The sequence below is a fragment of the Salmo salar genome, chromosome 13 (assembly GCF_965601325.2).
Source record: "Salmo salar chromosome 13, fSalSal1, whole genome shotgun sequence".
Classification (NCBI taxonomy): Eukaryota; Metazoa; Chordata; class Actinopteri; order Salmoniformes; family Salmonidae; genus Salmo; species Salmo salar.
In genome coordinates, this window is record NC_138303.1 from 93,136,911 (window position 1) to 93,150,950 (window position 14,040).

The 14,040-nt window shown below is 46.6% G+C and overlaps 1 protein-coding gene across 3 annotated transcripts in view; it reads left to right on the forward strand.

Annotated features, from left to right (window-relative positions):
• LOC106568221 (histone-lysine N-methyltransferase SETD1B-A) overlaps positions 1–13,778 on the forward strand; it is a 20,174-nt gene extending 6,396 nt beyond the window's left edge. For all 3 annotated transcript variants that reach the window (XM_082960459.1, XM_082960458.1, XM_082960457.1), the window contains 13 exons: positions 622–743; positions 1,692–2,804; positions 4,559–5,299; positions 6,553–6,732; positions 6,879–7,163; positions 7,334–7,409; positions 7,523–7,948; positions 8,069–9,420; positions 9,641–9,808; positions 9,978–10,103; positions 10,212–10,331; positions 10,480–10,617; positions 10,746–13,778. In XM_082960459.1, coding sequence (XP_082816585.1) covers positions 622–743; positions 1,692–2,804; positions 4,559–5,299; positions 6,553–6,732; positions 6,879–7,163; positions 7,334–7,409; positions 7,523–7,948; positions 8,069–9,420; positions 9,641–9,808; positions 9,978–10,103; positions 10,212–10,331; positions 10,480–10,617; positions 10,746–10,919 — 5,021 coding nt within the window. In that variant the 3' untranslated portion in view covers positions 10,920–13,778. The remainder of the gene's footprint in view (positions 1–621; positions 744–1,691; positions 2,805–4,558; positions 5,300–6,552; positions 6,733–6,878; positions 7,164–7,333; positions 7,410–7,522; positions 7,949–8,068; positions 9,421–9,640; positions 9,809–9,977; positions 10,104–10,211; positions 10,332–10,479; positions 10,618–10,745) is intronic.
• Positions 13,779–14,040: the final 262 nt, after the last annotated feature.

The window sequence follows — 14,040 nt, forward strand, 5'->3', positions numbered from 1 at the left end:
AACCTCATCACCGACAACATTAGTATTTTAGCTAATTAGCAACTTTGCAACTACTTATTACTTTGCACCTACTTAGCCACCTAGCTAACGTTAGCCACAACAAGTTGGAATTTGTAACATTTTGTACGAATTGCATTTGTAACATCATACAAATTGTAATTTGTAACATCATATGAATTATAATTCATTATTGCTTCTGTGACAGCATGGGCAGTGCCATTGAGGCAATCTCCATTTTGAAGTAATACATTTTCTTCTTCACAATTGGCTGATCCTGCCTGATGACCCGGTTGGACATGAGTCCAACATGGTCACCAAGAGGGATCAGCCAATGAAGTTGAGAGTCCCACCCAATTGACTACATTCAAATGGTGGAAGCCCTCCATTGCGCTGCCCATGCAAAAACTGCCTTTCGGCCACTAGAGACCTCTATCATTCTCTATGTTCTTAACATACAGTATCATACGAAATGGATGATGGACATCCACGAATTTCACACAACCATATCATACTAATTTTAGTGCCCTGGATTTGCATTTACTATGAGTCTAGTTGCTAAGGCTACTGAGAAAAATATATATATTTCACTTATTGAACCATATCTTAACCTTATCCATCCAGGTGAGAATCGCCTTAGGTACTTCCAGCTACTGTTGAATGGCACCTTCACCCCTCGGACACTTCCGGTGGGAGGAGAGGAGGCCAGACAAGTGTCCCCTCGTAGCCTGGCAGAGGCTCTTCTCGTAAGACCACCACTTTTATGTTGGATGTTTAGCAGCACTATGTTATGTTGTATTTGAGACAATTTGCAAGTGTTCCAAAACAGGCTCACAGGAAAGTTAAGCGTGTTTAATATGTCTGAACATTCTATTTGATTTACCTTTTTATGTTTGCATAACTAGTCTCTCTGCAGTGCCAACTGATAGTCAAGGCCCTGGCCTAGTCCCTTGAACAGATTGTAAAGTTCTGCGCATAAGCCTGGTTCTCTCAGCTTTAAGGAGCTTTGCATTATTGAAAGTAAAAAGTGTCCCATACTCAACTGCAGACCAGCCAGTATGAGTTTATTGTATGTCATCAGAAAGGTATTTCAGATGAAGACATAGTTAAGTCAGTAGTTTTTCCAGCTTCATAGGTTTGGTTGGTGATAAATGTTGCCCCATTCCTGAATCATTGTTACTGCGCTGTACTCCAGTGAGTCTCTGTGACCCCCAGCCAATATAAGCTGACACCCTTATCTCTAATCCAGTTTATTAGTGCAGCAGGTGGTAAAATGGGGCCCAGGAAGGAATGTTGTCTAGAACCTCTGCCTGCCTGCAGAGGAAAGGGGCAGAGCTGTTGTAAGCCTGCCTTTGAGCCATAGCCTTACTGCACAGCTTCTCCTGCAAGCAGTGCTCGGCTGTCTTCAGCGGTTTGAATTAATGCATATTGGGAACTGTCGCAAAAACTAAAATCTGACCCTACATCTTTAGATATAATTATTGGCCTGTTAATTAAGTTAAATCATAACAGTTGCTGTGTGCTCAAGATGCATGAAGTTGCATTATTTTCCTTTTAAAACCTGAACTTGATTGTGACATTAAATGGGCAATGTAGCCATGCTGATGGATGTTATATAGGGTTCAGCAGTTGACTGTATGAAGTGCCTTCTGTGAGTGTGTTTCCTAAGCAGAGTTTGGTGTGTCCCTCCCCAGGCCTGTGAGTCCCTGCGCCGGCTCTCTGAAAGCAGCTCGTCTGCTGCAGTGGGAGGCATAGTGACCCCCAGCAGCACCGCCTCCAACACCACCCCTCTGTCCCAGGATACGGCCTACTCTAGCCTAAGGCAAGACACTCCGCAGTCCCAGGGCACCCCGCTCACCCCGCGCCAGACCAGTACACCCTTCTCTCAGGACTCCAACTATTCCAGCAGGCAGGCCACCCCAGCCTACCAGTCTAGCTGGGCCGAAGGCTCTGGAGGCTACAAGTCTCGCAGACACGAGAGCAAGTTCCAGGATGCCTATAACCGGAGACCGGAGAGGCGTTATGTCCATGGAACTGGGGGATCAGGATCCTCCTCCTACCGAGGGAACTCTGAACAGTCTGCCTTCAAGCAGCACCAACCTGCCCCACCTGAACCCCCTCCCTCTGCCTCATCCTTTGCCCACACACCACCTCCCCCTACCAGTGCCAGTTTTAAGTCTGCCTTTTCCCCCTACCAGCAGGCCCCAATGCACCCTGCGTTCCCCCCCTCAGAATCTCCGTTCCACCAGCCTGTCCAGCGGGAGGCAGAGTACCGGAAGCCCTCCATGGCCCCTGCCACTGACTTCAAGCCAGTCAAGAACAAGCCAGCTACTCCACCCATTCCAGAACCCCCACCAGAACCCAAGGCCCACCCCAGCACCCCCCCTGCCCTGACACCAAAGCACGGCCCCCCCTCCCCTGGCACCCCCACCCTGGAGTCAGAGCGAAATAGCCTGGACTCCCGTATTGAGATGCTCCTGAAGGAGAAAAGGACAAAGCTTCCCTTCCTTCCTGGAGGCGACTCATCAGACCCTGATGTGCGTATGGTCTGCAGCCCCATCTCCTCCTCTTCCTCTCAGCTGTCCCCCATCCCTCCTTATGGGGGCACCCACACCTCTCGACCGTCTAGCACGGGCCTGGAGGACGTCAGCCCCACGCCCCTGCCTGACTCCGATGATGAGGAGCCCATCCTTGTAACAGGCTCGCTCCTCAAGGGAGTCAGCTCTCCAGACCATCTCCATGGGAAGAACGCCAGTGACTTGAAGGATGGTCGCCTCGGAAACCACACACCCACAGACAAAATGGAGGTAAGAACCAACAGTATCATCCTTACTTTGGGTAGATGCTATGTTTAAAAAGTGGAAGATGGAAACGGGGAACAGATACTCCATTCCATACATGACACGCTTTTGGCCACATTAGTAGTATTGCTGTGGAGATGTCTGCTTGCAGCTGGATCTGTTTGGCAGCTACAGAGGGGGCACCGGAAGTAAACAGGCTTCAGTGTCTGATAGTAAGCCTGCACTTTCCCTTTTTGTTTCATTCTTCTGTCTGTATACTACAAGAGGAAATGGTTTATTCTGGTTTCACAGCAAACAGTGACGGTTTTTATGGGTCTGTTCCAAACTTGGTGAAGTTATCAACAATATACCGTGAGTGACACAGAACATTAGTGTTTTCCCACTGCCATCAGAACTAATTGCCTCATAAAGATATACACTTTATACACTCGTCATGTACTTTGAAATCTGTTTCCATGGTCTTTCTGTTTGAATGTCTTTGTGTTTGCAAGCCATGTATTAATCATTTTGCAAAACATTCAAAGCTCGTAGTTGCTATTTAATTCTCTACCTGGCACGATAACAAATTTCATCCAAAACTCCAAACTGGGGACATGCATCAGAGAAACATCAAGCAAAAGTTTTAACCTGATCCCAGATCAATTTGACAGGCAAAGTAAGTGGCAGTACAATTTTAGGGTGTAATAGGCTACCTCTGTCGTTTCAAATAATATTTGATAGTATTTGATATAAAAAAATACTTTTGGAAGTAACTCTTCTGTTGATGTGTAAATGGTTATTTTCCTCATGTTTGCTACTACTCACTGTTTGTAACTAGCCTGTGCCCTGGTAATAGGAGGCCCACACCCAGGGCTGTGACTGGGAAACCTGACTCATTCTTCTGTTGGGGAATAGAAAACACTTTCACTTCCTCTTTCTAACACTCATGGGACGAGTTACCAGGGTGGCTGTTAGCTCCATTCAACACTCAACTCACCACTTCCTGGTTCTGTTGAGCTTGACAATCAGGATTGGCTCACATCCCTGTATATTTTATGTTATCGCAAAGCAAACATTTCAATAATATGGGCAGTTTGGCACACACAGGCCGCTCCCCAGGCTTTTTCAGTCTTTGTGGTTTTGATTGTTTTATGAATCCTGATTTCATTGCCACCCAGATATGATTTGTCAATGAAAGCTAAGTTGTTACTGAATCTATGACCATGACCTGGTTGCTCTGCGATATCGTTTTTTTTGGTAGTTTCACACAGCTATTCAAGGACATTATATCAACAGTTGTGTTTTTTGTAGCCAAGAATCATGTATATATTTGATTATAATTGTGCTAACACTTGGGATGAATGTATTTAGACTTGGCTCATCCTTCAAATAATAATAATGATTTATTTTTTATTTTTAAATTTTATTTAACTAAGCAAGTCAATTAAGAACAAATTCTTATTTACAATGACGGCCTACATCGGCCAAACCCGGTGTAGGTCGATGTAATTAACTGTTCATGATTTGAAAGATTAGGAAATAACCACATGCTGCTAAATTCTAGTAGTGCCTTTTTAGACACTAATATCAAGGTTAGTGTTAGACAGCCTGTGTTTGGAATTTAAAGAAGGGGCTGGCAGAGTTTGCTATTTATTATGATATTATAGGGATTTGTAGAGAAGCTAGAAACTTTGCTCATTATGTGGATGCTTCCTATATGACTATCAGGTCATGTAGTGTAGAGAGATGTCCTGACACCTTGTCCTCTCTCTCCCACACAGAGCCATCAGTCCTCTGGGGAAGACATGGAGATTTCGGACGAGGACGACATGCCAGGCACACCCACGCACGGTGGCGACTGTGTCAAGGGAATTGTGGTCAACTCTGCTGTGTCCCCCATGCAGTCCATGCCCCTCCCACCCCCCGGCTTCCCCCCTCTACCCCCTCAAGCGGGCTTCGGTCTTCCACACCACCTCTCTGCTGTCCCAGGCCCACACCTGGCACCTGCAGTTCCACACCCCATGCTGCCTCACCTCTACCCCCATGGCATGGTGCCTATGATGCAGATGGAGCTGATGAGCTGCCTGCCTCAGTGGGGCAGCGTTCACATGTCCTTCCAGATGCAGACCCAAATGCTGAGTCGCATGGTCCAGACCCGGGGTCCCTACCCCTACCCACACTTCATGACCGCAGGAGGGGCGGCTGCAGCTGGGTCTGCAGCTATGCAGTTTGGGGGTCCCTACCCACCCTTGTCAATGAGTAGCACCCCAGCTGCCAGTGCAGGGGGCCACAGGCAGCAACCCTGGCCGCACCCCAGCATGCCCAAGTTCAACCCTGCTGTTCCTCCACCGGGCTACGAGGCTAAGGAAGACCCTCACAAGGCCACCGTGGAAGGGGTGCTGCTGGTCATCGTCAAGGAGCTGAAGGCCATCATGAAGAGGGACCTCAACCGTAAGATGGTGGAGGTGGTGGCCTTTAGGGCCTTTGACGAGTGGTGGGATAAGAAAGAACACTCAGCCAAGGTGAGTCATTCTTCAAAGCCAGCTCCTATCTAGTCTCACTTCAGTCTCATGTTAGCGTGTTTGTCAATTCTGAGATTATCTGGAATATTTCATGAAGCACAAATTTAATCCATTTTTTTCGTTGCATGCACATATTTAGCAGATGTTATTACCGATGTAGCGAAATGCTTACGTTCCTAGCTCCAACAGTGCAGTAATATCTAACAATACTCACAAGAATGGAATTAAGAAATGTATAAATATTAGGATGAGCAATGTTGGAGTCCGGAGTATAAATATACACACAGTACCAGTCAAAAGTTTGAACACACCTACTCTTTCAAGGGTTTTTCTTTATTTTTACTATTTTCTACATTGTAGAATAATAGTGAAGATATCAAAACAATGAAATAACATATGGAATCATGTAGTAACCAAAAAAGTGTTAAACAAATCAATATAGATTTTATATTCTTCAAATAGCCACCCTTGCCTTGATGACAGCTTTGCACACTCTTGGCATTCTTTCAACCAGCTTCACCTGGAATGCTTTTCCAACAGTCTTGAAGGAGTTTCCACATATGCTGAGCACATATTGGCTGCTTTTCCTTCACTATGCGGTCTGGCTTATCCCAAAACATCTCAATTTGGTTGAGGTCGGGGGATTGTGGAGGACAGGTCATCTGATACAGCACTCCATTGCAAGTTTGCGGGCGGTGCATTTGCCATACCAGGCGGTGATACAGCCCGACAGGATGCTCTCAATGGGCCTGTAAACTTTGGGTTACCTAAAATATACTGTATCTCCCTAAAACTTTATGCTAATGGTAGAATGTGGCCATTGTTGCTTGGATACAAAAGAATGTTTTGGAGGAAGGCCTCATTTAAAACTCCTGGAATGTTTTGAATAAGAAAAGTTCAGCTAACCTTGAATTTAACCTTGAAGTTGAATGCACACTAGCTAGATAATGAGTGAAGATTTATTTGAATGTGTTGAAATGATGGACACTGGTGAAAACAAGGTAGGCATATCGGAGCGATATATTTAGAGTTTGGTTAATTGAATGAGTTTGGTTAATTGAAATATTTGAGTGCAAAGGACAATGCTGTGTTAACTGGCTATGTTGTCAGAAGTTTTACTTTGCTATTTCACTAACTCTGGCTGACATTTAATTGTAATGACATGACTATTCTAGCCAAGGATTCTCCTGCATTATTGAACCAGATAGCTAACAGGCTTTCATATGAGTACCATGTTGTTGTTCATCCTCCAGGCGTCCCTGACCCCGGTGAAGGCTGGCGAGGGAAAGGAGGAGGAGAAGGAGAAGCCCAAGCCCAAAGAGGCCATGGGCTCCAGTCTACTGGAGAACTGGAACAAGGGTGAGGGCCTTGGCTACGAGGGTATGGGCCTGGGCATCGGCCTCCGAGGAGCCATCCGCCTACCCTCCTTCAAGGTACCTCCAGACACTTTTAGGATTGACTAAGAATATGTCTAAAGGTCTCTGTTACTTTGGAAAATAGTTATATAATTTTATGTTTGGCAAAGTGCATTTGCCACAAATCCGTGGGAGAGATTATTAATGTGTTTGTGTGTGTACAGGTGAAGAGGAAGGACCCTCCTGATGCTGCCTCCACTGGGGATACTAAGCGAGCGCGGCCCTCCACGCCAGTGGATGATGAGCTTGAGGACATAGCAGAGCTCCCAGAAGATGTGACCAGGGTGGACGAGGACAGTGCAGCTTCTCGGAGACGACATGCCCGGCCGCTGGAGCTGGACAGTGAGGGAGAGGAGAAGGCAGAGACCTCTGGAAAGGAGGAGTCCCTCTCCGACAGGGAGGAGGAGCCTGACGAGACGGAGGTCTCTGACAGGTTGTCGTCGGCCAAGGTGAGCTGTCAGTCAAATGACCTAAAATCGGCCTAGAATGGGAGATGAAGTGTTGACCACTACAACCTTCAACAGGTGCTTCATCTCATTGGAGAAGGCAACCTGAGGCATTATACTGTAGAACCATTTTTTTTATAAGAGCTTTTAACCTCTGGAATTTAATCTTTCAGGAGAGTGAAGAGGATGAGGACGAAGATGAGGCAGCCTCATCCAGTGACGGTGAATCATCTGAGTCGTCGGATGAGGGTAAATACACGCTGATGTCAATGACCGTAGTTAGTTATTTAGTTCTCTATGTGTAAACGCTGCCTCTGTAATTGTCCTATCTCTGTGTTTCTTTCTCCTCCTCACTCCTTCAGAACTTGCCAGTTCTGCATCCTCTAAAGTCGACTCTGACTCCTCTGCGAGTGGGGATTCCTCCGAATATGAATCCAGTTCAGAGGAGGAGGCAGAGGAGGAAGAGGAGGAGGAGGAGGCGGCGGTAGATGTGGAGAGTCTACCAGATAAAGACGAGGACCGTGTTCAGACCTCTTCGTCGTCCTCCTCTTCGTCGTCCTCATCTGAGCAGGAGGTGGAGGTGGAGCCCAAGGCCCCCAGCACGCCCCTAGTTCCTCCCCCACAGGACGAGCCCTCGGAGCTGGCTGGTTTAGATGAGGATCAGAGGCCTAGGGAGGGGCTGAAGCTCAAGCCCAACCACAGAGCCCTCAGTGAGGGGGAGGAGGCAGCGGAGCCTGGCCGGACCAGCCTGGAGGACCTCCGGCCCCCTTCACCCAAAGGAGTCCCAGGTTTTAACCCTCTCCTATTACCTAACCACAAAAGCTTCATGTTTCAGTTTCCATTTCAGATGTTGCACTGCATATTGCTTTTAACTGACAGTTTGTCTTGACATGTTGGTTGTCTTTCAGCTGAGGAGCCAGACATTGACCTGGGAGTCGCCATCCCTGTATTTAAGATGGATCTCCAGGACGATGTTACTAACCTGCGGCCGCCCACGCCAACAGGCTCCCTGGCTGACAGCGACCAGGACACTCGACCCAAGGCCCACACAGAGGGCGAGGATCTCCCCTGTACGCCAGGTAGAGGGGCTCCTGCATCCCTGGAGCCCAACACAGCCCTCCCTAGATCCCTAGTAGACCCATCTATGCACCTTCCACCTACCCCGGCCATGGAGGCCCACTCCCTCCTGCTGCGTCCTCCCGGCCCCCTGCCGGAACTCCCACTCCCATTTCGGGCCAGGCTGTCCACAGACGAGGATGTGCCCCGCACCCCTGGCAGAGACCTGATGGTCCGAGCAAGGGGCCTGGATAAGTCCCAGAACAGCACAGAGAACGTGCCCGTCACGCCTGACAGTGATGCTCCTCTGACTGGCAGCAGCCTGGCCAGCATCAGCTCTCCCCGCATATCCAGCAGCCCCTTCTCCTACCCTGCCCAGTCTCCTGTCCTGAGTGCAGGTATCCCCCGAACCCCCGGCAGAGATCTGACCTTCACTCCTGTCTTCCCAGACAACACAGCCCTGGTTGTTGGCCTGCCCATCCACTGGAAAGCCTCTTCAGAAAGCCCGCTGTTCAAGGAGCCTCCACTCAGCACCCTGCCCAACCAGACCCTGCCCCCCTACTCCCTCCAGGGAGAGGCCTTAACCAGCGTGCCAAAAGACCTGCCTGCCGTCCCAGTCTTAGACCTCCCTGTGCCCCCTGACACAACCCCACCTAAGAGGAAGCCTGGGCGACCCAAGAGTAAAAAGGCTGCAGCACTGACCTCTCCTAAGACTGAGTTTATGGAGCTCTTGGTGACTCCCAGCCCCATGCCCCGATCGTTGCCTCATGATGCCCAGCTCAGAGAGTTCTCTGCAGACATGGCTGCTGCAGCCGCTCTTCCTGACATCCCCAGCCGCGCTGGGCTAGACTCCTCCACAGTGGGCCTGGACTTCAGGGAAGGGGAGACAAAGCTGCATACGGTTTTGCCCCCTGACGACCGGTTCCTCCCCTATGAAGAAGAGGAGCAGGTGCAGAAGCCTGCCCGTAAGGTGCGGCGAGGGTGGGAAGAGCTGCTGCTGGCCAGCCACTCCCCCGTGACCACACCGCCGTGGCCCCACTACTTTCCGCGCTCGGAGTTTGAGGAGATGACCATCCTGTACGACATCTGGAACGACGGCATCGATGAGGAGGACATCCGGCACCTGCAGGTCACCTACGACAAGATGCTGCAGCAGGACAACGGCAACGATTGGCTCAACGACACGTTGTGGGTCCAGCACCCTCATATCCTTTACTACTGGCCATTACTAATATTACTGCCAGTTACTGCTAGTGCATTACTAAGTGCTGTTCCTTTAGTGTCCCTTTGTTACTGGTCTTTTAGTTTTGTTCAGTCATCAAGCATTTTAAAAAGTAGTAAATTAGAAATGCTTGCTCATGGTTTTACCAACACAAGGTCTTACCTTCTCCAAAAGCCTTTTTAATCCCTTGACTCCTCCTGTACCTACCAACATCCCAGCGGTGAAGAGGAAGAGGAGGGACGATGGCATGAGGGATCACATGACTGGCTGTGCCCGTAGCGAGGGCTACTACAAGATTGACAAGAAGGACAAGATCAAATACCTCAACAGCAACAAGCACCTACTGGAGGAGGGGCCTGTAGACATGCAGGTGGGTTTTAGCAGAGAGGGGGCTGGTGGGCTTGAGTTCAAATCAGCAACGGTGTCTCTGTTCATCTGTTTGTGTCTTGATGGGTCTGTTTTTGTCTAAAGGTGAAGTAGGAGCTTGTGGAGTAGAAGCTCATCACTTTCTCTCCCTTCCTCCATCTCTCTCTCTGCAGGGCATGAGTATTCCCGCACAGCCCCTAGTCTCCACCAGAGCTGGCTCTGAGCGGAGGTCTGAACAGCGCCGCCTGCTGTCCTCTTTCAGCTGTGACAGCGACCTGCTCAAGTTCAACCAGCTGAAGGTACCAAAGGCCAAACACAGCCCACACACAACTACTGTTATTTTACACTGTACGTGTGTCAATGCAATACTGTGTCACTTCAATTTGTCCTTTTTAACACTTCCCCAGTTCCGTAAGAAGAAGATTCGGTTCTGTAAGTCGCACATCCACGACTGGGGCTTGTTCGCTATGGAGCCAATTGCTGCTGATGAGATGGTGATTGAGTATGTGGGGCAGAACATCAGACAGGTGAGTAGAACAGGTTATGTACAGATGGGAAGCATTCTACAAATGATCCAACACCACTAACATGCACTTTGTGCCGGCTGCAAAACATCATGCCATACAGGTGAGTGTTAAGCAGGCTGAGTATAAACCCATCCAATCCTGTGTCTAGGTGATTGCTGACATGAGGGAGAAGCGCTACGAGGACGAGGGCATCGGGAGCAGCTACATGTTCCGTGTGGACCATGACACCATCATAGACGCCACCAAGTGTGGCAACTTCGCCCGCTTCATCAACCACAGCTGCAATGTAAGTGTCTCTTCTCCTCTCGAGCTGCAGCAAATCGTAATCAAGTCAATGTAAATGAATCGACCCAGTTTCACAGTGCTAGGCTAGCAAACACATGGACGCTAACACCACTGTGTTGTTCTTCTCAGCCCAACTGCTACGCTAAGGTGATCACAGTGGAGTCCCAGAAGAAGATCGTCATCTACTCTCGACAACCCATCAATGTCAACGAGGAGATCACCTACGACTATAAGTTCCCCATCGAGGACGAGAAGATCCCCTGCTTGTGTGGGGCAGAGAACTGTAGGGGAACGTTGAACTAACGTTAGCCCCTGGCCAAGGGGCAAACCTCCCAGAAAAAAACAAGCACTGTCCCAACAAACGTTGTCCCCATTCCCTGGACACACACACAGAGACGCCATGCTAAAAACACACGGACAGAAGAGGAGTGGTGGAAGAAGCAGGGATGAAAACCAACCCATCGTCTGGCTACAGTGCAGCTACCTGTCTGGGACTCTTTTTATACGCACAGATATTAACTGAAGATTGTTTACGATTCCAGGTGCTCTTTAAAACAGAACTAAACATGGGTTTTCTAATAGTCTCCCAGTGACCCTTGAATTTTCACAACGCTGTACCATCTGGCTTCCTGGTGCAGCACTCTTAATTGTCCCTCTTCCATTCAGCATGGCTCCCCCTTTCTGGTCTTTGCTTGTACAGTTTTACCTACTCTTTTCATAAGCTTTATGGCGACCACGTGGTATGTAACCACACACACACACACACACACACATCTACATTAAGCTGCTCATTGATACTGTTGACACGCACAATGAAAACACTTGTCGCTGTGGGAGGGACACAGCCTCCTCATGGGAGATGACACTATTTTCACCATGTGGTGGTCATAGTGGCACAGACAGGAAGTAGGATTGGGGCCCTGAGAAATGGGTTTGCTGCCCAAGGAGAAGCCTGCGTGCATGCCTTCACTTGCTTAACACCCCTTTTGTTTTTATAGTAAATGCAGAAAACATTTATCATTTAAGCTACAGAATGGTTAATTCTGTCATTAGTTCACAAACGTGGTTATCACTGGAGATGAATCCACACCTGCTCATACCAGCAAATAATATAGAGTATGCTGCTGTCTGTTACTTTATGCAAAATCAAGGAATATGCTTTCAGAGATTTACAAATGGTATTAAGGTTTATTACAGTAGTTTTTCCATAATTTCTGTTGTCACTCTTCTTACCGTCTTGTCTTCCCCAAAAACACTACTTGGTGCCCTCTGTAGGTCATATTGTGGAAATAGTGAATGGGGAAAGAACGCGAGATGGGTACCGTAGAAATGTATTTACACAGTTTAACCTTTACACCGTATTGTAATGTAGTATCGTGTTTCCAAAAATGACCATAGGCACATGATTCCTTCCGTAACAAACTTAGTTATCACTGCACAGTGAGACTGCTGATCGAAGTATACAGATTTTATTGAAATGCTTTGACTTTCTGATGCCTTCTCATCTCCAACATGACATCCATCCACGACAGACTGCTTGTTGAGGTTCACATGTAGAAGGGTTATTCAACTGATTCACCACTTAAAAGACTGCCTGTCCTAGGAAACGGTTCAGATCAGGTCAGCTGTACAGTACAGAATAGCGATTCAAACTCGAGTACTTTTAGGTTTGCATACTTTTCTTCCTGAAGCTCATCCAGTGCTGTCTGGAAACCAAACTGATCCCCACTGCATTTCCAGTGTTATATCTTGAGAAAAGCATTTATTCAATGCGCTATAAAGATGACAACATGACAATAATAGTAAATATAGGTGAAACCTATCTAAATGGAACTTCAATGTTCTCTATGAAGCACACAGACTGCAATAAACAGAAATTATTACATTATAGAGACTTTGACAAAAGCCTTGAAATAGGGAATGGCTATAAAATAAGTCAGTTTATGAATGTAAGTTTATTGTAAGTGCCATATCCATGTACGTGTCTGGGTTGTTCATGACTACAAGGCAAAAGTGTTTCTGAAAGCTGTCGCTTGCAACTGTGTTAATGCGCATGCACTTATGAAATGCTGTCTATTTTCACCCGTGTGAATGTGTTTGTATTGTGTGACATGAATGTGTACGTGTGTTGTTTTCCCTCACTGTTTGGTGGTGTTGATGACAGGTTTAGGTGTCCTCACCTCATGGTGCTTTATCAGCCCTCACTGTACAGATAGCTCAGTATTCTACTCACCATACAGAAGTGTTTCTAATCTAAAACAATCCATCAGACGTCAGTCTATCAAATCATCACCACACTAACAACCCCAAGCTCCAATCTTCTGTTTGTGTATGTTTGTCACGTGGTTATTGTCTCTTGTCATTCAGTTTCATGAATCATTAATGTTTGTGAATGCACTAGAGGCTTGCACTTCAGCTTACGCCCTCCTAGCCAATCAGAACTCTGAAGACCAAGTCATTCATTGCTTGTCATTCAGTTGGATAGCTTTTTAACAAGCGTGATGTTTATATTGTACAGGATCACTTGTATAGAAGACCTGAAGTTGTTTTATTTTTTTCATCACATGGAGAATACTTAATGATGCATCTTTTCTTTTTTAAACAAAAAAGACTGAGTATTTCATGTTGTATTTTCAGGGATCAGTATAAAAAAAAGTAAGGAATCTTTAAAAAAAAAAAAAAATGTTCAAGGGTTGAATTGTTTATTTAAAGCAAAGGTGCATCTTGTACAGAAAAAAAGATCTCCACTTCCCTTTGAAAGATTGTTTCTTGTAGAAACGTCTTCATTTTCTCTGCCCATTTCTTTTGTAATCTTAAAATATATAAATACTTTAACTGTGAATATATATATATATATATATATATATAATTTTTTTTGTTCCTGGGGATTTGCTACAGAAATACAACTCTGAGAGATCTGTGTCAGACAGCTGGTGAATGTGGAGCTGGTGGCAGTATTTTCAGCTTGTGTCAAGCTTTATTTTGATTTTCTGTTGTAAATTCTATGAAAACTTGTTTGCAGTGTGGAGAAGGGGATAAAAGCATTATGGTGCAGAAATGGCATAGGAATAAGGTGGAATCACCAGCCTGTTTCTCATGTCTATTACACAAAAAAATGTATGAAAAAGAATAATGGGAAATAAAGGCATTTTTTTCAAACGATTACGAGTTAATTTAACTAAATTGAATACATTACATTTCAGTGTTCAGACAGAGCAGTTACTGGATGATCCAGTTTTATGTACAGTAAACTGACACAGGATGTTGGATAAATAAAGGTTCCTTTATGTTGGAAACCTCAATGGAGAACACGTATAACTTCACCCATGATGAGCAACATGAATAAACCAACATTCAGAAAGGGTGAGACACTGTCCTTGGATAAACAATGGCCTTCTGTCAGTGTGTCGGCTACAGTTTAGTT